Below are 21,314 nucleotides of genomic sequence, written 5' to 3' on the forward strand. Positions count from 1 at the left end.
CCCAAAGCATCTCGAGCAGATCCAACCCCCCTGATCCTCGAAACGATGTTTGCCTTGTTGTTATGCTGATGCTAATTACTTATCAAACCCGCACAAGGCAAAATCCCCAAATGGTTATGTCTTTAGCATTAGGGATATCGCAATATCTTGGAGGTCCATGATATGACCTTAGTTGCGAAATCTTCAAGTCGTTCCAAGACTCACCTCACTTCACTACACCACAAATGAGACATGGTTAGGAGTTCTGTTGAGCAATTTCGAAGTACTTGTTGTGTTTTCATTTATCGTTGAGTCCCAACAACGATCCATGAAGATTATGCCGTATGTATCCACCCGACTAAGCCATGATACATCAACGAAGTCAACACCAAGACATATTGCGTATACATCTACATTAGCAAAGCTTCAGGAGATTGAAGTCATGCAAGCCGATCCCAGACAACCTTGCCGACCTCTACACGACGTCACTGCCAAAGTCAACCTTCCAGAAGCTTGTCCGAGGAATTGGTATGCCTAACTATTCATATGCAATGCTTGTAGTTCTCATTTGGAAGTTATGTCAAACTTATGGGGAGTATCTAGAAGTATAATCACTTGATCTTAATGTACTCTTTTTCCCTACGGTTAGGAGCATTTTTCCCACTGGGTTTTTGCTACCTAACTAGGTTTTAACGAGGCACCCATCCTAGGCTGATCATACCCTTGTGAGCTATTCTACTTGTGTCCAAAAGACGTATAGTTTTAACTTAATGCAACTTCTCACTTTTCTCGTTAATCTATGGGTTTTTCTCCCACCTTGGGTTTTACCATAGCGAGGTTTTATGAGTTTTACTTTTTATGCATTCTTCCGTTGATTTGAGACTCGCACTCACTCATTCTGCCGACGACTTCATCAACTATACTTGCTTCATCGCTGAAGACCCGATGCGTCATTTACTTGAGTATTTACACACTCAAGGGTGAGTGTTGCAGTCCTATTGGAATATGAATGTGATTGTGTAAATCCTAATAGATATGGGAATGCATCTTATATTCCTATTAGGAGTAGATTACCTATTAAATGTTGTAATCCTAAAAGGAAAGGTTTTTACGTATCATACTACTATAAATAAAGGCACAATGGAGTGGAATAGAACACACCCACAATTACACATTTCTCTCTTCTTCTCTTTATGTGCCGCACCCCTTCTCTCTCTATGGCCTCCAAAATTGTTCAGTAAATTATGCCTACAACATATAATTATTTATAAAAAAAAAAATCATAAATTAGATGGAATGTCCTTAATTGGCTAATGGAGATAAACACAAGAACAAAATTGGCCAAATTGAAAACACATGAACTAAATTTACCCAATGAGTAAAACATAAGGATCATTTTGACATTTAAGCCAAAAATAAAAGTAGCATTTGATAAAAAATAAAAAAAATTAAGAGTAATAAAGTGCAAATTTGATGATACATGAAAGTAATAAAGTGAGAATTACTTATACTCATTTATATTGTTTGTTTGAAAATCTAACCGACCCTTGGTCTTTCCAAACGTCTCCCTCCCTCTCTCATCTTCAAATCTGTAGCTTTCTCTTTACTGAAAGTTTTCTTTTTCTGCAGCAATAGTTATAACGAAAAGCTTAAAAATGCCTTCTCTCTCTGCTTCCGCCTCCCAAACAATAGAAAACGTTCCTTTCCCTTGTCTTTCTCTCTCCTCCCCTCATCTGCCTCGAAATTTAAAACCCCACCCACACCCAGACAGTCTATATATACACTCTCACTCTATATCCGCCAGTAGCCCTGCGTGCTTCTTCTGCTTCCTCACCTTTCATATCGACGAATAAAAGTAACCCCATTCCCCAACTCTCTCTCTCTCTCTCTCTCTCTCTCTCTCTCATTATTTCTCTCTTTCTTTCTTGTCTCTGCATTTTAAGCCTTCTACTTTTCTTCTCCCTCACTCTATACTTCCTCTTTCGGTTTTCTGCAAACACAGATTATACAAGCTAACCAAAAGTGAGTTTTTCCTTTAATTTTTCTCCAATCTTTTGCTTTCTTTTCTGTTTATTTCTCCATTTGATTTACCAAGTAAAGGATACAACTCCAAATCTTTATTGGGTTCCATTTGGTTTTAGTTTACCAACTGTTTTTTAAACGATTCTTTCAGGAAGAAAAAAACACCACCATTTTCTTGTGCAGCAAACACAAATGGCAGATAAGGACCCGGATATTTGCTCCCACAAGTTCCCTTCTGCTTCTCAGGTACTAGTTTAACCAACCCATGTCGTCAAATTTCCATTACTTTGTCTCTCTGCCTTCAAACATATACTTTATTTTTATTTTTTTACAGGTGTTGGAAGAGCTTAGAGAGCTATGGGGGATGGCGTTTCCCATAACGGCCATGAACTGTTTGGTGTTTATCCGAGCCGCGGTGTCAGTCCTATTCCTTGGCAGGCTTGGAAGTCTAGAGCTAGCCGGTGGCGCACTGTCCCTCGGCTTCACCAACATCACCGGATACTCTGTCCTGATGGGACTAGCATCCGGCCTTGAACCTGTTTGCAGCCAAGCATACGGCAACAAGAACTATGACCTCCTCTCCCTCTCCCTCCAGCGCATGGTTTTAATCCTACTCCTGGCCGTAATCCCCATCAGCCTCCTCTGGATTAATCTCCAGCCCATCATGGTTTTCATGGGACAGGACAAGGCCATCACTGCAATGGCCGCCACCTACTGTTTGTATTCTCTCCCGGACTTGTTGACAAACACGGTTTTGCAGCCTCTGAGGGTTTTTTTGAGGTCGCAGAAAGTGACCAAGCCCATGATGTACTGCTCTATGATAGCTGTGGCGTTTCACGTGCCGCTGAACGTGGTTTTGGTGGTGGTGATGGGACTGGGAGTGCCAGGGGTGGCGGTGGCGTCGGTGCTGACGAACCTGAACATGGCCGTGCTGATGGCGGGGTACGTGTGGTGGAGGTGGAGGAAGATGGAGATGAGATGGACAGCTGGGATTGGATATTTGTGCAGTGGGATTGGGCCGTTGGTGAAGCTGGCGGTACCGAGCTGCTTGGGGATATGTTTGGAGTGGTGGTGGTATGAGATTGTGACTGTCATGGCTGGATATCTGCCGAATCCCACTATGGCGGTGGCCGCCACCGGGATTCTTATTCAGACCACTAGCATGATGTACACTGTCCCCTTGGCCCTTTCTGGCTGTGTTTCTGCCAGGGTAAGTTTCCAACTTTCCTTCCTTGTTTTTATTTTTTATTTTTTATAAGTATATTGATATTTTTACACTAGTGGGAGGCGAAGTTTGGCTAAACCATACAATAGGTAACTTAATTTGGTATCGAATTCGCCATCCACGAGATTCGAACCTAAGACCTTTCATTTTCAAATGAATAAGAATATCATCAAACCGTAATACTGAATAACAGAATTTAGATTGTTAACTCAATGAGTTACACACATATCTATACTGTTTTTTCCCTTGCTTTTTGGTCAACTTGGTCTGAGAAGGAAGAAAAAGGACAAAATTAATCTTAGGTTTAAGTCAATTAAGTGACTAGTTATTAGCACTTCCGAGAAGTCTACATGCATGATTTGCCCTCCCAACACCAATTATAGCATTCGTGGGTCAAATTCAACGAAATTTCTCTATTCAATGTACTAGCTAGTTTTAAATATAATCGATTTCTTTCCTCAATGCTAAAATATGTCTCATCATCCCTTTCTTTTGACAAACGCAAGTTCGAATCTGCATCTCCTACCATACATCTAATTATAACACAATGAGGATTCTAGTGCTATAGCTGCTGTTTTTTTATACTTGAAATTAGTTATTTAGAGTCTAAAGTTGGTTTAAATTTATATGCAACAAAGATTTATGAATGCAACAAAGATTTATGTGAACTTGTATATCTAGTATAGTTAGAATATTGTCGTGTTCGAGTCTCATTTTATGGGTGAACAGTCTCATTGGTCCCACTTAAAACAAGATTCGATGCTCTTATTATAATATTTGCAACATTGCCAAACGCCAAGACAAGTATAATTCACTGTTTGCAGAATAAATTCTCCGATTTTTACGGTGATTCAGAGTATTTTATATTTTAGAACTTTAATTCTTAAATTCTTACTTAAAGATACAAAAAGATTTAACACTGAGAATTTTTTAGTATAAAATATTTCGAAACATAAGATATCGAGTAGAGATATTCCTACTTTTTGAAGTGGAAATTAATAAGCGCTTATTTTATTGTGAAAGATATGCCGTCATTATCTGTGAAGGGGATTGCATCACTTATATGGAACCAGATAGGTCACACATGCGATATGATATGACAAAATTTGTATAAGACATGCAAGTACTTGTGTTTTGCTACCCAATTCAATTGCCTCCTTTTTTGTTAAAGCTTCCCTCCACTTTCTGCGAGACCATCCAGCACCAGCAGCCCCATTTCTTCCCTTAGATGTTTACCATTCACACTACCCATTACAAACAATATCTGGGATTCTGGGTCCCATAAAATATCTGAAAATGTTGATTTTGTTAGTGGTATAGTAACGACCACAATCTTATATTCATAATGACATCCATACTCGAGCCTTTGAAATTTCGTCAACAGCTAACAGTTACGTGTGTGTGAACGACTGTTAGTATAGTTTTGCTTCTTATTATAAATATGTTTGAATGTGATGTGCACCCATGTTTTGCAAGTTGGGAATGAGCGTGGGAAGCACAATCTTTATATTCACATTTCACAATGACATTTTTATACGAGCCGATATGAGCCGTGCTAGGGCACGGGAGCGTGACTGTCATCCGTTGATAAAATATTATGGGTTCCACTGTTGTCAACGGTTGACAATCACTTACGCAAGCGTTTTGCTTCTTACATGGTTGTTTGAATCTGCATATCTGTTTGCAGGTAGGGAATGAGCTTGGTTGTGGGAAGCCATACAAGGCGAAGTTAGCAGCGATGGTGGCATTGGGATGTGCATTTGTGATCGGCATCATCAACGTGACGTGGACGGTGATTTTAAGAGAGAGGTGGGCAGGCCTCTTCACCAAGGACGAGCTCGTCAAAGCCTTGGTTGCATCAGTCATGCCAATCATGGGGCTTTGTGAGTTAGGCAACTGCCCCCAAACCACTGGCTGTGGCATCCTACGTGGCACAGCACGCCCGGCTGTGGGTGCCCGCATTAATTTGGGGTCGTTCTACTTCGTGGGCACCCCTGTGGCGGTCGGACTTGCCTTCTGGCTCAAGGTAGGGTTTGGCGGGCTCTGGTTTGGGCTTTTATCTGCTCAGGTGGCGTGTGCTGTGTCCATTCTGTATGTTGTGGTGGCGAGGACTGATTGGGAGGCAGAGTCTTTGAAGGCAAAGATGCTGACCGGGATAGAAATGGGTGACTGCAAAAACGAAGGACAAGGGCATGAGAAAGATGACGAAGAAAGCAAAGGGTTACTGATGATGAACGGTGGAGATGGTTTTATTTAGAGGTTTTGTGTGGGATCTTTGTCGGAGACTCTACTTTTGTTGACTGTGCTGTAGTAGTTTTAACAGTTTTTTATTTTATTTTTTATGTTGACTATTTGGTTGGTTGGATTTTTAAAAGTTAGAGTTTTGATGGGCATTGCAGTTTGCAATGACAACTCGCCCGCCAGGGTCCAGCCAAGTTTAAATATGGCCTACTGTCCTACTTTTAGGGTTTTTTTGGTCCATAGCAACTGTATTATTTGTGTCTAATTTTCAAAACTAGAGATGGAGAAATTCTTGAGTTTGGTTATTTGGACAATATCTCTCACGTATGATTACAGACACTAAACAATGGAGCAATCCTAGACAAGATTTACATGGTTGTGCATGTTGCCGTATACAACGGCCAAATAAAAGAGCTTCTCCATGGAGGCCCTAGCCAAAAGTAGAGACTTGGGGAACAAATAATAGTTCATCGGGACTTTGGGGGGAGATGGAGTGGAGCCTTCACTCGTTCGTCGCGATAAATATGATGGGAGTACAATTTTTGAGGATCTTATATGATGTGAGAGGTGAGTTCGATTTTTAAAAGCATATGTGGGTGTTCAATTACTAGGGTTCAAGATGGATTGAAAATTCCAAATTCTGAATCCGAACATTTCCAATTCTAAAAATTTTTGAAAAAAATTGGATGGCAATTGGAAATAGTAAGTGCAAATAGAGGAGAGAGAGAGAGTGGAGAGGAAAACTCCCTACGATTAGATTTTAAATATGAAGAGTATAATCATATATATTATTTATTCTTGCCTAATATGATTTATATCATACACATATTATAGCGGTCTACAAATATTGTGAAAATTCAAAAAAAAAAAAAAAATTGAACGTTGGATACATAAAAAGTTTACAATTTTTTCAAAGTCTTGCAAAACGTAAGAGATTTGAAATATGTTTCAAAATTTTCAAAAAATTCATGTAATCCAAAATTTAGAAATTGAAACTAATATTTTTATTTCTAGATGTTAGAACTAATATTTGGTTCCGAAACCTTTTTGGATTGGCATTTGAATGCTTGTTTCTTATCCAATCCTACTGAAAATCACCCCTATCAATTACTTATGGTGTTTTGGGGTAACTTTCTTGGGTGACTTATACATAAATTTATAAGTAGATGGGATTGTCTACAATATTTATATTAGTACACTCACCATCTAAAGTTGAGATATAATTTATGTGAATATATGTATGTAATACAATCACCATATTGTATTAATTACATGTAAGTATTGTAACTGAATACGAATGTGCAAGGGGTTTCTAGCTCAACGGGTCAAGAAATACCAGCATTTACCTTTGTACCCAAAATCTCGAGTTCAATTGCTCCCGCCCCTAGCACATGAGGTGTATTTTCATAACGCGGTTCAATGGATTTGGGTGGCAATAATATTTCGCTTTGGTAAGTTGTTGTGGGTATGAAGCCCACATTTTACATGTACGAAAATGATATTTTATCCCCAAATCAACAAGACCATTCGCTCTTTTAATTCCACTATTTTGTGTAAAGATATTAAACAGAGAATTTACGAACAAGTTTGTTAATCAAGTAATCTTAATTTGAGCACAACACAATAACTAATGTAAACCAAGCTACATAAGAAAGCCTTCCAAGATTTGTCATTTCCCAGGTCTTTGGTGAATCGCTAACCCGCAAAAACAGCCAGCAAAGTGGCTATATAGTTTGCTGCTGTACTTTCGCATGCAAGAAGAACGATCAGCTAACACAACTGCAAACGAGTTGAAATGTAGAAAAGGAACGATGCTTTGTTCCGAAAACAGCCAACTAGAGGGCAGAAAGTCTCCTGCTTAGAACAATTTCTGCCGGCAAACTGAAGTCATCGCTCACCACCATATAGTCGCACTGACAGAACTGAACACATGTCCTTTGCGATTCCTAGAAAATATAACAAAACCCCAGAAGATTATAACTGCTATCTGATACTATTCAGGCATTCTCTTACAAAGACAGCAGAGGAGTGAGTTCCCCAATTGCAGATTCATTTATGTTTCTTTGAAAGCCAAAATCCAGCTCAAAGGAAGAAACTAGCAGATTGACAATATAGCAATAGGCATGGCATGAAAGGCGGAGATCTTTATAAATGACTACACTAAACAAATAAAGTTGATTACCCAACTTTTCTCCCAAACATAACCTTTCCCCATAGCCTGACAGCAAGAAGAAAAGGGACTATAGCATTGGAAAATGTCTTTCTCTAAGAACACTCTGATGTAAAACCAGTAACAAGACTATGGCACCTGGGGTGGATTTCGAAGGGAAGCGTAAGTAGGGTTCAAGTGAAGTGAAATAGATGAGCGGGAGAAATAGGTAGACTACATGAGAAGAATAGAAAAACAAACTGATAATCTGTAACAGAAATTAGGGTATGTTTGCTTACAAGGAATGGATACCATTCCTATTCGTGTGTTTACTAACTAGAGGAATGAATAGGTGGGTCCTATTGGTTTTGGGTATGGAAACATGCCCTGAGGAGTGAGGATTGAGATAGAAGGGAAGACACAGAAAGAAGATACTCAGGGAGAAAAATCTGTTTATTCAAACATCTGAGTCTGTCTTCCTGAATAAGAACGTAAGTATTTACAAGGACCTCATCTTTCTCGAAACAGGACGCTGAACATGATAAAAAATTGGGAGCTAATAGGTAAAGAGTAAACTAACAAAAAGAAAAACAGAATAAGTAGCAGCCCTAGATAAAAACAACCCTAGTCCATTCTGCATTACCTTTACTACTGATATGGCCTTCCCCACAAAACATTTCTCATTCAATATTCCAGCTCACATGCCCCTTTCCTTGGAATATGGAAGATAATAAATTGGCAAGATACTTAAAACTGCTGGTATCGAGAATAAACTTCCACCTCTTGAAATCTCTTCCACTCTACAATATACCCTCTACTTTCTCCATCATCAAACTGTAAAAACTGTTTGACCACAGTTTACTTTGCATGTACTTTTAAATTGTTGAGGAGGGATTTTAGGATCAAGGTTTTCCTCAATAAAAGTGTTTTGGGGAAAACACTTTCCCGTATGAAATTATGAATATCAACTTTTACAACGACAGTACAACTGGATCTTAAGAAATGAAGGGGAATAAAACGATAAACAAGAAAACAGAAATAACTAGCCAGAAAAAAGGGAACTCATTAAGAGAGGTATAAAAGTTGGAAAGCCATCCTACCATGCCCAATAGATCCACAAGTTGTGAACCCGTTGTCTCATCAAAAGGAGAAATAAACTAGAGGCATGCATAGTGGGAACACTAGGAATGCAATTCTTGTGCTGGGAAATATGTAAAAAGGCCTTTTGGATTTTGATGAAACTTCATCCTATATGGCAAATGAAGAAGGAAAACAAAATATAAAGATGAAACTAATTTGTAAGTTTCTTGCTTGAAGACATTTATCATGCCTCTTCCTTTTCTTTCTTTCTATTTTAATAGATACAAGTTCATTTACTTATGATGGAAAATCCAAAGATCCAACAAATGATAATGTAATTTCAGATCAACAAAGCGTATGTGGTGTAGTCATGCCAACCTCCCAAAGAACTTTTAACTCTTACTGTCAGCAACATGGAAGTACTCTATTGCAGAGTTCCAACCACAGTATCAAAGCTAACAGACTCGGAGATATTGATCAATATTTTGAAGAGTTTACACTCTTTCCCTAACCAAATTTTGTACTAAGCGACAATGTCTTATGTCACTAATCTTTTTCTCAATTACTTTTCGCCATTTCCTTCCACGCACAATCAATATATATAACTAAAACCATTAAGTTATTATCCATTAGCTATTCCTTTAGTCTTCATGTGCTTCCAAGTGCAAAGTTATAATCAATCACAAAATCATTAAGCAGGTCAAGGTAATTATAAATTTCGAAGCTCGTTACAAGGAAGATTTAGAACTTGATACAAACCTATCAAAATGTCGTAGCAGAAAAATTAGCTGAATCTTCTCTAAGAACTAGTGTTCTTCTCTGGTAATGACCTCCCCTTGCTTCGAGATAAATTTGATCTTCCTCTTGCATTCTGATGGATATCATGCCTCAAATGAGTTTGTGTTCCTCTAGAAGTTTCTGAATAGACCCCATCTCCGCTCTTACCAGGGTGTTGTCTACCATCCCTACCCCTTTCGGAGTTTCTGGAAGGTTCTTTCACATCAAAATCAGATCTTCTAGGTCTTCTTCCATCCGACCTTCCTCTTTCAGCATTTCTGGAAGGTGCTGTCCCATCAAAATCCGACTTCCTAGCTCTTCTTCCATCCGACCTTCCTCTTTCAGCATTTCTGAAAGGTGCTGTCCCATCAAAATCAGAGTTCCTAGCTCTTCTTCCATCTGACCTTCCTCGTTCAGCATTTCTGGAAGGTTCTTTCATATCATAATCAGATTTCCTAGCTCTTCTGCCGTCCAACCTACCTCTTTCAGCATTTCTGAAAGGTGCTTTCCCATCAAAATTAGACTTTCGACCTCTTCGTCCTCTGTTATTGATAGCATTTTGTTCAACGGTTGTCTCACTCTGATCTTCATCTTCTTCATCACTATCATCGTCAACATCATCAGACTCAACTTCATCATCAGATGAATCACACAACTCCCCTTCCTGCTGGTCCTCAGTTTCATCATCCTCTTCCTCTTCATCTTTTCCTTTAGCATGAATTACCTTCTTGTTTTCTTGAGTACTTTTACCTGGCACGCTGATCGTTTTACCATCTTCCTTTACCGTGTTCATAAGGTGAATATACTGGCTTCTCATATTCGTTAATGGATGATCTTCAACAATCACACCCCTCTTATACCCCTCTCTCAAAACAACAGTATAAGTTCCTATCTTGTTTGACAAATAAAATATACCTGGGTGATTGTGTAATGCTTGCTTAAACCTCGACCGAAGACCTAAATGTTCTCCAAGACACAGGATATTCTCCCTGTCCGTCTTCTTCGGAACCAAAATATGCAGAAGCTCGTGCAGAACCGCGACCGCCCACTTATCTGATTCGTCACTCTTTGAAGAAAGGTGAGCTGCATTTTCATATGGAGATACATAAGGCAACTGCTGCCACTCATCAATCCACTTCTTGAACTTCTTATCCACCTCAAAACCTCTCGAAAACTCCATAGGAAAAACAATTTGATTTTCCTCCCTTGAAGCAGAATCCCCACTCATTGCCTTCTTCTTCCTAGCAGAAGCCTTCTTCTCCATAGCTAAAGCTTTCTTCTGTATTACCGAACTTGCGAATTCATTTTTCCAATACACCAACTCCAAATCCCGCAAACTTTCGGACCCAGAAGGCGAACTTTTGCGAGCTACGACATTAAAATAGTCCGGATACTCAGGGACTAAGGTTCTCTCAAAATCTTGAGGAAGACCCAGATCCCATTTCAAGCGATCAATCACATTTAGGGGCAGTTTATTGGTTCTTACCAGCATTAGGAGCTTCAAAAGCCGGTCAGCGACGTCCTGCTTGTAGCTCTCGCTCTGGTACATGAGCTCTTCTTCAGTGTCGAGATCGAGCACTTGGGCAGTGAGCCGGACATGGGGGTGGACTGCAACGCCGCCGGGGAGAAATTCCTCGAAAATCGAAGGGTATTTGCGGATGAATTCGATGGAGCGGGTGGGTATCATGAGAGATTCTCTGTTTTGAGCGATGATGGAAATGGGGAGGGACTTGGACGGCTCTGATTTGATGAAGTTCTTGATGTTGATCAGTGGCCTGAGGTTCTTCTCCCTCTCGACGGCGTGGTCGAGGCCTCGGTCTCGGACCCATTTTGTGGTGGTGGCGTCGACGAAGAAGGTTCTGTGGAGGGTGTGGCGGTGGTGGGAGGACTGAGAATATGATTTTGGGAGAGAGCGGCGGACGGCGATGTATATTGGAGACATTTGGTTCCTCGCTCTTCCGTTTGGTGAGGGTTTAAGGAGGGTTTTGGGTTATTGCACTTTTTTTTTTCTTTTTTTTTTTATCGAATTGCACCGTTTTTCCTTAAGACCGTGAGACAGGAAGGATTCTTAATGTGCCAGAACACGGGAGAGAATATCACATGTCCTCATACAATGGGAAGAAACACTTTAAAGAAAACTTTGCTTCAATTATACAACGACATGTGTTATTCCGTTCGTGTTTTTAGTACACTAAAAAATATCTTGTGACATAGAAGAACAACTACTGGTGCAACCCCACATGGTACTACGTAGTGGTGTGACACATCATTGTCCCTATTATTAAGGGTTTTAGGAGGATCATCGTTGGATCCTTTTTGTGAGGATTTCAGAGATTATTCAATCACATCTGTTCATTGTATATCGTGAGATCAGAAATCATTGTAAATTTTTTATTTAAAATTGAATATAAATAATACCTGACAAAAACTGACCATACGATGTACGATGAACGAATATGATTTGAGATCTTTGAAATCATCGCTAAGATGATCAGGCGAAAATCCCTTCTCTTAATGGTTGGTGGTGCGTTTTAGTTTGATTTGATTTGACATAAAAAGCATGATCGAACCAACTAGCACTTATGATTCAATTTGACTTGATTTTATTGAAATCACTTAGAATCGAACCGAACCGAACAAAGCCATTTGCACCGATTAGGGATGGGCAACGGTTATGACGGGCGGGTAACCGTGGTTATTTACCAATAACCGTTTATGTTCATACATGCATAACCGTTTACCCGTTGGGTAAGTACATAAATGGTTACACTCATAACTATAATCATTTATAAACGGTTATCCATACCCATAATCGTATACCCATTTAACAATAATCATTTACCCGTTTATCCGTTTTTGAACCCGTTTATCCTTTTTTTTACTCATTTACCCCTTTTTCACCCATCTATATGTTTTTGTTTAACAATTTGAAAATTACAAAAAAAAAAAAAATGTCATAATTTTCGTTTTTTGACAATTAAACACCGTTATAAGTACATTTTAGCATGCATTTCCTTATTTTAATCATTTAAATCTTCATACAATTCCAATAAATTGAAATAATAGTTTACAAATGATATTTTTCTGCTACACCCAAGCAAGTCTTTAATTATAATCCATATGATTACAAAGTAAAGTTTCTAAAAACAAAAAGTAGTTATTATTTTGAATACGAGATGATTCAAAGTTCCAAAATAAATGTTTTGATGTATTAAAAGCCATATAAAAAAAAAACTCACGGACTGAATTAAAAGCCCAACTAACAGTAAATGTTTTTTTCCAAATTTACCCCTGACCGAACCTAATCAAGCCCGTTCACTGTCTTTGCCTTTTTCTGTCGCATATGGGGCTTTTGGTGTTGCCTCATTTTCCACACCCACCATTGTCGGTTACTTTTTTTTTAATTATTTTATTTTTGTTGTTTTGTGTATGTGTGTGCGTGTCTGTGTGTTCAAAGTTCCTGAGTAATTGTAGGTTATGTCAGGGGTAAATTTGGAAAAAAAAAATTACGCTATCAAGTCCTTTTTTTTAATAATTTCGAACACTTGCGATAAATTCTTTTTTTAATTATATATATATATATTAAATTAAATGAATAAATGTATACCCGTATAACCGCGGGTAATGCCCATTATAATCGCGGATAATATCTATAACCGTCCATTTAAATTTCACGGATAAATGGTTATACTATAACCGTTTAAACGGTTACCCATAACCGTAACCGTGAACTTTAAATGAGCAGGTAATTGTGGTTACCCAAATTCATGGATATTTTGCCCATCCCTAGCAGTGGTGCCCTGTGCCAGAGTCATCTTCTTTGTTGACCCATTCTAATCCAATCACATATTTCCCGTGTAACGTATGATTAACGTATGATTTTTCACACACTCTCTTCATCCAATGCTCTCGTCCAGTTTTCATCTTTAAAAGCTTAACTAAAAGTGAAAAGAACAAGATCACAATGTTCATAAAGTTAGTTTTAAGTTTTGATTTATTCGTACCTTTTACGCGTATTGGTTGGTTGCATTGCATACCCTCGATTTCGGTATCCAGGTAAATATTCGGGTCGGGGTGTACCCAGAAATATATCGAACCAAACCAACGCCCTCTGATTTCAACCAAATCGCAACTGTGGACAGAATATTGCAATTCCAAGAAAATTACCCAATCAAATTCTGTACTACCCAAACCCCAAAAACTGGGGAACGTCACTTCCACTTCCCGGCGCTCCCGCAGCCACCGGAGATCCACGGCGATGGCCGCCACCGCCTCTTCCGCCGCAGCCAAACCCCGCCCTTCCTTGAAAGTCTCGGCCGATGCTCCGCCTCCGAAACTCGCCCTCACCCCCGACCAGTACAAGTACTGCTCTCAGGCTCTCAAGCTCTTCAAAGAAAAGCTCCAGATGCCTGACCATATCAAACAGGAGTTCGCTCAGCTACAGGTCTTTGCTTTTCTCCTGATTTACTTAATTTCTCTAAAAAAAATTAATAATTAACATCTGCCATGAATGCTTAATAGGCCAAGAGGATTACATTATCTGAGATGAAGAGGAACTGCACTGTGGCTCTTGACAGTGTCAATTCCGGCAAAAACCGATACACTGATGTCGTACCATGTATGCCTCAATCTGGGCTCTCTTTAAATTTTTACACAATTGACAATGTTGATAATTTGATTTGAGTTTTTGTTGTTGGATTCAGTTGACAAAAATAGGGTTGTTCTCAACTCCTGTAAGGATTACAGACCTTCTGCGAGGGGCTACATCAACGCCAGCTTAATCGCGGTATTTACATTCATGTTTCCGAAAGAGAGAATTGTGATCTGAAATGATATTAGTAACACATTAATGACCACTCATATTCAGTAATCTGTTAATTGTAGACTAGTTCATCCGAAAGCATTTCTCGATTTATAGCAACACAAGGTCCACTTCCGCACACATATGAGGATTTCTGGGAGATGGTACTTGAGCAACGCTGCCCGGTGGTCATCATGCTTACTCGCTTAGTTGACTGTTACACGGTACTTTCCTGTCTTGAGTTGCATTGTCAGGCATCTCATCGGAAGATATACAGTTAAAGAGGCTTTTATTGTCATGAAAAAATGCAATAAGAAGCTTGTTCTACATTGTACAGACCTTTTTTGAGAGATGCTACTTACTTATTTGTTAATCCATATGATATATTCTTCTTAACAAATAATGCTACTGAAGTTAGTTTGCCCTTTCATGCTTATGGGTTTTGAGACAACTTCATTTTGAAATTACGTGAACAAATAAATTTACAAGTATTATTTTCTCCTGATTTCTTAACCTTTTTCCCATGTATGTGCAGATGGTTAAATGTGGAGATTATTTTCAGGCTGAAGATGGCCCTAGGGAATTCGGTAACATATGCATAAGCACCAAGTGGCTAAGAACTACTGACACTTCATTAGTGTTGCGCCTTTTGGAGGTTAACTCCAAAGAGGTAAGGCATCACATGATTTTCATTCTTGTCCAGGATACAAATGGTTGTTAAGCCAATTTAAAGAACATAATTAAGACTCATGCTATATCAGTTATCCTATTTGTTTTAATAGAATTTGGGGACAGGAGCGATAGATTTTGCTAGGGTCTTTAAAAAGTTTGATTACTTGGGGAGCATTTTGGTACATCAGGAATATAATAATGCAGTCATTTCTGAATAGTAATGAGGGTTTCATTTGGTAGGAGGTAATCAAATGGCAAAATGTAATTTAAGACTCATTGTCTGTTAAGCTTCATTGAAGAGTCTATCTAATGTTAATAGTTATTGCGTGAATTGGGATCTTGAGCAATGCGCTAATAGCAGTCTCCCAAATAGACTGGTCTCTGAACAGATTTTCTATATTATTTCACTCTCAAGATGAAACAATTCTGTTTTGACTGTTTTGATGCACGTTTTACGGATTAGGGACGACTTTGGAGCTATGAGGCGTTTTCCTTTTCCATAGTTTGTTGGCAATCCCAAACTTTGTTTCTGAACAAGACCTTTAGTTGACTTGATTGAGTTGAAGTTTATGCATGAGTCATGACGATGGCTGTAGGACAGTTAGGGTTTCTGCACTATAATCTTCTTTGTTGAACATTGTTCGTATCTCCTTTGTTTTCTGGTCACATCAAAGGAAAATTCTTGCCGAAAACAGTAGATAGCCATTAATGAGGGAACACAAAGAAGGAGAATGCTGTTAGGCCGGGAATGATCGAGGAATTGGGTTTCTGTTATAACTTATATGTAATTCAAATTCGATGCCATGATACCCCTGAAGGCTGAAGCATGTCCTTCAGCATAAAGGTGTGAGGCATATGCCAAATACTCTGGCGTTTCTGTTGCATCACCTTGAGGCTCAGATGTCTTGGAGCACGCTACGTAACCCCATGATGTGCATTCTCGATAAACGATAGTGTGCATCTTTGTTTATGTCTTTTGTTGTGGGGTTTTTATTTTGTTTTGTGTGAGTTTACCTGTTTTTGGAGTCATTCGTGGTAATATGATTCCAATAATTGCTGGATCTGAAATTCTGAATGTTGGAAAAGCACTTATTATGGGCCTTTTTCGGTAATTTGATATTTATATGGTGTTTAGTTGTCTTAAGTTCGGTTTTGAGGTTCTATTTGTTGTTTCCCCCCGTTAGAAGTTATTTTTATGTGCCTGTCCATTGCTTCACATTTTGGTCCCGAAATTGCCATTTGAACATTAGAAAAAGAAAATAAAACTCAATTTTTGGGTTCTGGTCCATAATCCTTTAAATGTGCCTTTTTCTTGTTCAAATGTTTTATGAAAAGATTGGATTTTGTATTCCCTCATATTTTAATTGAATGGTTTGTTGGAATTATGACCACCATTGTGCATAGATTGGAGTGGTATTTCCTCACATTCTATTTGTTTATTGTTATGCTGCAGTCCGAAGAACCACCCATGTCTGTTTTGCATATTCAGTATCCTGAATGGCCTGACCATGGAGTTCCAAAGAACACATTTGTGGTCCGTGAAATCTTGAAAAGAATATATCAAGTACCACCAAACCTTGGCCCAATTGTGGTGCATTGCAGGTTAAACTCACTTTTATGACTTGCATGTCCGGGTGATGCTTGGTAATTTATATGTGCATGTTTTCCTGACACCTTCACTATCTTCCTCAGTGCAGGTATTGGGAGAACTGGAACATACTGCTCAATTCATAATGCAGTACAAAGAATTCTTGCTGGGGACATGTCTGCTTTAAATCTTGTTGATACAATAACCACATTTAGGTCTCAGCGAATTGGAATGGTCCAGACACTGGTAACTTCTTCCTCATTTGTCTAAATATCCACTGTTAATTATTCTTTTTAGGAAAACTAATGAAAAGGGCTCGAAAACTTTGAGTTTTAACGATAAGGACAAAATAAAGGGTAAAGTGAATAGTACCAGGTTTGACTTTTTATTGTAAAAATGTGGTTTTTCATTAAAGTGAACAGTACCACGGGCTTTTCGTTAAAACTCCCTTCTTTTTAAGGCTTAAACCAGAACTGCCAAACGATTACCAATAACATTTCGTCGCGCCATTCACTGCATGCAATTATTATTATTTTTGGCAGCTTTGAGAGTAGAATAGAACACTGTCGAAAACTTAACTAGATGCCAAGTAGGTATTTGATAATTATATGAATTACCCAGTTCCTATCTTGCAGTAATGCAAATTGGAAACTCCCCTTGGACTTAATTGCAGACAAAACTGAAGAGAGTAAAATAATCATAATGCACATGCTATAAACCACACCCTATATTTATAAATAGGGTGCGGCAAGGCTAGGGAAACATAGAGAAAAGCTAGAGACAGCTGAGAGGGATAAAGGGTGATTAGTTCTAGGGTTTTGCAAAAGTGCTGCAACTCTATTATTAATCAAAGAAGCCATGGTTTCTCTACTCAGGGAAATCACAGTTGCATGTAGGCAAAAGTTCTGCCGAACCAATATAAATCTTGTTTGTTTCTAGTTCTTCTCTAATTTGCTAAGTTTAGTCAATTGCCACCTGATACATCAAAGAGCAAGATCCAGAGAGTCAGAATTATAACATTTAGGTCTTATTGGAAATTTTTAATTCATAAAATTTGATAGCAAATGTCACTGATATTTCAGAATACTGGTTTGTTTTGTTGTAAAGAATAATATTTTAGGTTACTGTTTTCTGTCACTATGTGTGCCAACTTTACTAAAACAATTGTTCTAACTCTCTTGAACTTGTGATTTATTAGGAGCAATATATTTTCTGTTATTCTGCCATAGTTGATGAATTGGAAGAGCTCATGTCAAATTTGAATAGCGAAACGAACTCAAAATAGGTATGCCCTTTGTCGTTCTTAATTCTTGTGTTTTAAAAGAAGATTGTCCGCAGTATTTTTAGGATTACTTGTGCAGCAGATAGCACTTTTGTTGAACAGCTAAACATATAGCTGTGTTAATCTTGAATAACATCTGTCCGTTCCTTGTCTCCTGTTCCTTTGGCAGTAGCTTAATGATAACGGCAATGCTCATTAAAGCTGGAATTAGTCCGCTTGCTTATTGACCAACTCTGCCGGTATTTGTGCACTTCGCAGCGATCTGATGCATCATTATTCTTGTGGAACAAGTAGAGTGCTGCTGAGAGCTTATCAACTCTTCCCGAATCATCTGTTCCACTATTTCATAACACAAGAGACACAAGAGCACTAGGGATCGTAATGATTAGGCATTTCAAAGGTGTTTGCCGTATGATTCTGACAAGTATGACTCTGTATGTCTAAATCGTATAACTCCGATAGTCGAAAGATTGTATTAACTGCTCATTGGCATTCCTGCTCAACATTTTGCTAATTGGATGTGATATGTATTTCAAGCATGCATAGTGGCTGTGTAATATGGCACGTAGCGACATCAAATGTTGGTTCACTTGCAAGAGCGAGCCTGCAACGCAAGCCTGATAATTCAGATGCAGATTCAATTCTTGCCAAATCTGAGGATGTAAATGCAATTTAGCTGCTGCTACTTGTTTAAATCTTGACCACAATTTTAGACTCCAGCAGGATCCCGCCCGATGTTGACCATACAACTTGCTTTATGTGTATGCTGCTGTAAGCTTCTTTGTTTTTCGGACTAGAAAATTGCCAGTCTTGCACAATCTTTAAGACCTTGCACAATCTATACACAAGTAACGTAATTTTGATGCAACGAAAATGTTGCTCATTTGTGACCGAAAAGTTACTAGTTCAAGTTGTGAAAATAAGACTTTTTGCAAAGTAAGAATAAGACTGTGTATGATAGACGTTTCTCCCGATTCTTGCAAGGTGAAAAACTTTATTGACTCAAGGTTGCCCTTTTTTCTTTTTTTTCAATTTTTTTTTTTTTTTTGTGTGTGAACAAAATAAATTCATAGAAATTCTAGTGTATCTAGTAAGGTTGCCTTTTTTATACACAAGTAACACAACATATATGAAAGAAGAAAAAAAAAAAAAAAAAGCTTTTCATAATTACAATATGACAAAAGTTTCAGCATCATGTTAATTGTCTATTAATATTGCATAGAAAGTGACAATTATCACTCTAAATAAATCATGGATACAGTAGCATATCGAATAATAATATAGAAATAATTTCCATTAATTTTTTAGTAGATTGTTATCACGAATGGGTTGGTAAGATATTAGTAACATTCAGTACATTTTACCAACACTGTACATTTTACCAACACATATGGAATTAATCTAAAAAGTAGTCAACATATTTTAATGAATAATCTCAGATCAATTAAGAATGTGTAATTTATCTCATACATGAGCGAATTTCAAATCGAAGAAAGTTGAGATTTCATCATAAATCAATTTGTAATATGAGGAGTATGATGAAAGTTGAGGCTCCACGATACCATGAAAGAAGTTGAGATTCTACCATAAACTAATTGTCAATATGGGAAGTGTGAAGAAAGTTGAGGTTCCACTATAAAATCAATTGACGATAAAGGAATACATAACTCAACTTATAAGCCCATGAAAGAGTAGCAATGCTACAAGTCTTCCTCCCTTACTCTTCCCAATGTAAGGGGAACATTCTTACGACATAAGTTACAAATATATATTGTGTAAATTCTAAGGAGACTATCTCAAAAGTTAGACTTTTTATGAATTTTTTGTCATCTCACAGTTTAACATTAATTTTCGTGCTAATATTATAAAATATTATGTCTGTTAGAAGTTTTGAGACTCTTGTCCCACATTGGGGAAAACAAAATTCCCAAGGGCCTTTATATAGATTTAATGTTTTAGTTTAGTAATTACAACATGGGCCATTTGAAAATGGATTGAAGGCTTGGACCTTATGGTTGTGTGGATTAGGCTTGTATAATATAGCCTAAATACAATTAATATTAATTAATCAAGACAAGGGCCTTGGGCCTTAGAATTTAAAATTAATCTGATTCATTAATTTTAATTTTCGGATTAAGTCTTTAATTAATTTATTAATTAAAAACGTTTTGATTAAAAGACATAGCTCTTAGAAAGAGTTGTTTACCTTCAAATACACTGAACAGGTATTTGAAAGGGTGTGAAATAACCTATATATCTGTAATCACAGTTTCCAAATGGATCATCCTTTCTTGTTCCTTTCTTCTGTACGAATTTCTAGAGAGTAAATACACAAAAAAAAAATTCACTAGAGTTCTAGAATCCAGTGCGGATTGTAGAATTAGGTAGTTGAATCCTGGTCGAGTAGACGTATGTACGAATTTCTAGAGAGTAAACACACAAAAAACAAATTCGCTAGAGTTCTAGAATCCAGTGCGGATTGTAGAATTAGGTAGTCGAATCCTAATCGAGTAGACGTTGTAGAACCACAAGCACAGGAGTGGGACGAAAATACTGTTCGAAGGACATAGCTTTTACGCTAACGTCTACCTTCTGCAATCAAGTTAGTAACATTAATTTCTGTATTTATTGTATAATTTTCATTCTGCACAGCAAGTATATTTTAGTTAATAAAATAATAGAATTTCTGTTATTTTGTTTATTTCTGAATTGTTCTCCAACAATGTCGAATTGTGAGGTGACATATGTTCCATAAACAATCTCGTTGAGAGAGTCTCCTTACCATTTCCCTTGCGTAAGTTTTTCCCAGTCAAATACATTCAATCATTTTATTTATGTCTTTGATTTTAGGAAAGGTTGCTTTCGACTACCCCGTAGATCAAAGTAAAGTATATGACCATTTTTGAGACGAAAAATGCCCCAAAAGTCTTTGTTTGATCTTCCAAGTTACATACTTGACTTGGTCTTGCTCAAAACGAAGGCAACACATCATTTATCCATCTTGGCATCACCAAATAAATCTTGACCATCAATTGTTCATCTTATATGAATGTAGGCATATAGTTATGTCATTGACGCTGTCAGTTTCACACTCACTATGAAGATGAAGCTAATTGGCGGATTCGTTCTTTTTTAATTAAGATTAATTTAGTTTTGTTGTAATTGTTTGTACTACTTTAACAGGTGATATGGTCTCGCCATTTGGTGATAATTTGGTGTGTTCTCAGTGGTTCTTGTTCATATGGCGGTCATGTAAGAGTTTTCCTCAAATCAAATTATTAGTCATCAGAGAATTTACCCATTTAACAACTTGTGTAATTGTATTAGTTAATTAAGGAAACCTCTTTATCCTTGCTTGTAAAAAAATATTTGTCCCAAGAAAGAATCCAAATGCTAAAGTTGACAACCATCATTTTAAAAAGGACCCTACATCTCATGACTCAGTTGACTCGGCAAGAGTTCATCATAGATCGACAAGAAGGTCGTCCAACTAGTTTT

At 37.8% G+C, this 21,314-nt stretch overlaps 3 protein-coding genes across 4 annotated transcripts; 2 read left to right on the forward strand and 1 right to left on the reverse strand.

The window, feature by feature from the left end:
- The first annotated feature begins 1,784 nt into the window (after positions 1-1,784).
- Positions 1,785-5,781, forward strand: LOC103429475 (protein DETOXIFICATION 54-like). The gene is made up of 4 exons (XM_008367625.4): positions 1,785-2,001; positions 2,153-2,247; positions 2,336-3,211; positions 4,914-5,781. Exons 2-4 carry the CDS (start codon positions 2,194-2,196, stop codon positions 5,481-5,483), a joined length of 1,500 nt encoding a protein of 499 aa, XP_008365847.2. The 5' UTR covers positions 1,785-2,001; positions 2,153-2,193; the 3' UTR covers positions 5,484-5,781.
- Positions 5,782-6,955: 1,174 nt separating this feature from the next.
- LOC103429476 (protein WHAT'S THIS FACTOR 9, mitochondrial) lies at positions 6,956-11,555 on the reverse strand. The gene is made up of 2 exons (XM_008367626.4): positions 9,456-11,555; positions 6,956-7,413 (listed from the first exon to the last, which is right to left on the reverse strand). The coding sequence occupies exon 1, from the start codon at positions 11,413-11,415 to the stop codon at positions 9,496-9,498; it is 1,920 nt and encodes a 639-aa protein (XP_008365848.2). The 5' UTR covers positions 11,416-11,555; the 3' UTR covers positions 6,956-7,413; positions 9,456-9,495.
- A 1,721-nt stretch (positions 11,556-13,276) lies between these two features.
- LOC103444833 (protein-tyrosine-phosphatase PTP1-like) lies at positions 13,277-18,355 on the forward strand. 2 transcript variants are annotated; one of them, XM_008383775.4, is made up of 9 exons: positions 13,277-13,917; positions 13,995-14,091; positions 14,177-14,259; positions 14,358-14,498; positions 14,810-14,944; positions 16,400-16,548; positions 16,639-16,780; positions 17,733-17,819; positions 17,986-18,355. In XM_008383775.4, the coding sequence occupies exons 1-8, from the start codon at positions 13,732-13,734 to the stop codon at positions 17,817-17,819; spliced, it is 1,020 nt and encodes a 339-aa protein (XP_008381997.2). In that variant the 5' UTR covers positions 13,277-13,731; the 3' UTR covers positions 17,986-18,355. The 2 variants fall into 2 exon arrangements, 1 of the variants encoding a protein (XP_008381997.2); XR_003776602.2 differs by having other exon boundaries at positions 13,361-13,917; positions 16,644-16,780.
- Positions 18,356-21,314: the final 2,959 nt, after the last annotated feature.

Source organism: Malus domestica, chromosome 10 (assembly GCF_042453785.1).
Source record: "Malus domestica chromosome 10, GDT2T_hap1".
Classification (NCBI taxonomy): domain Eukaryota; kingdom Viridiplantae; phylum Streptophyta; class Magnoliopsida; order Rosales; family Rosaceae; genus Malus; species Malus domestica.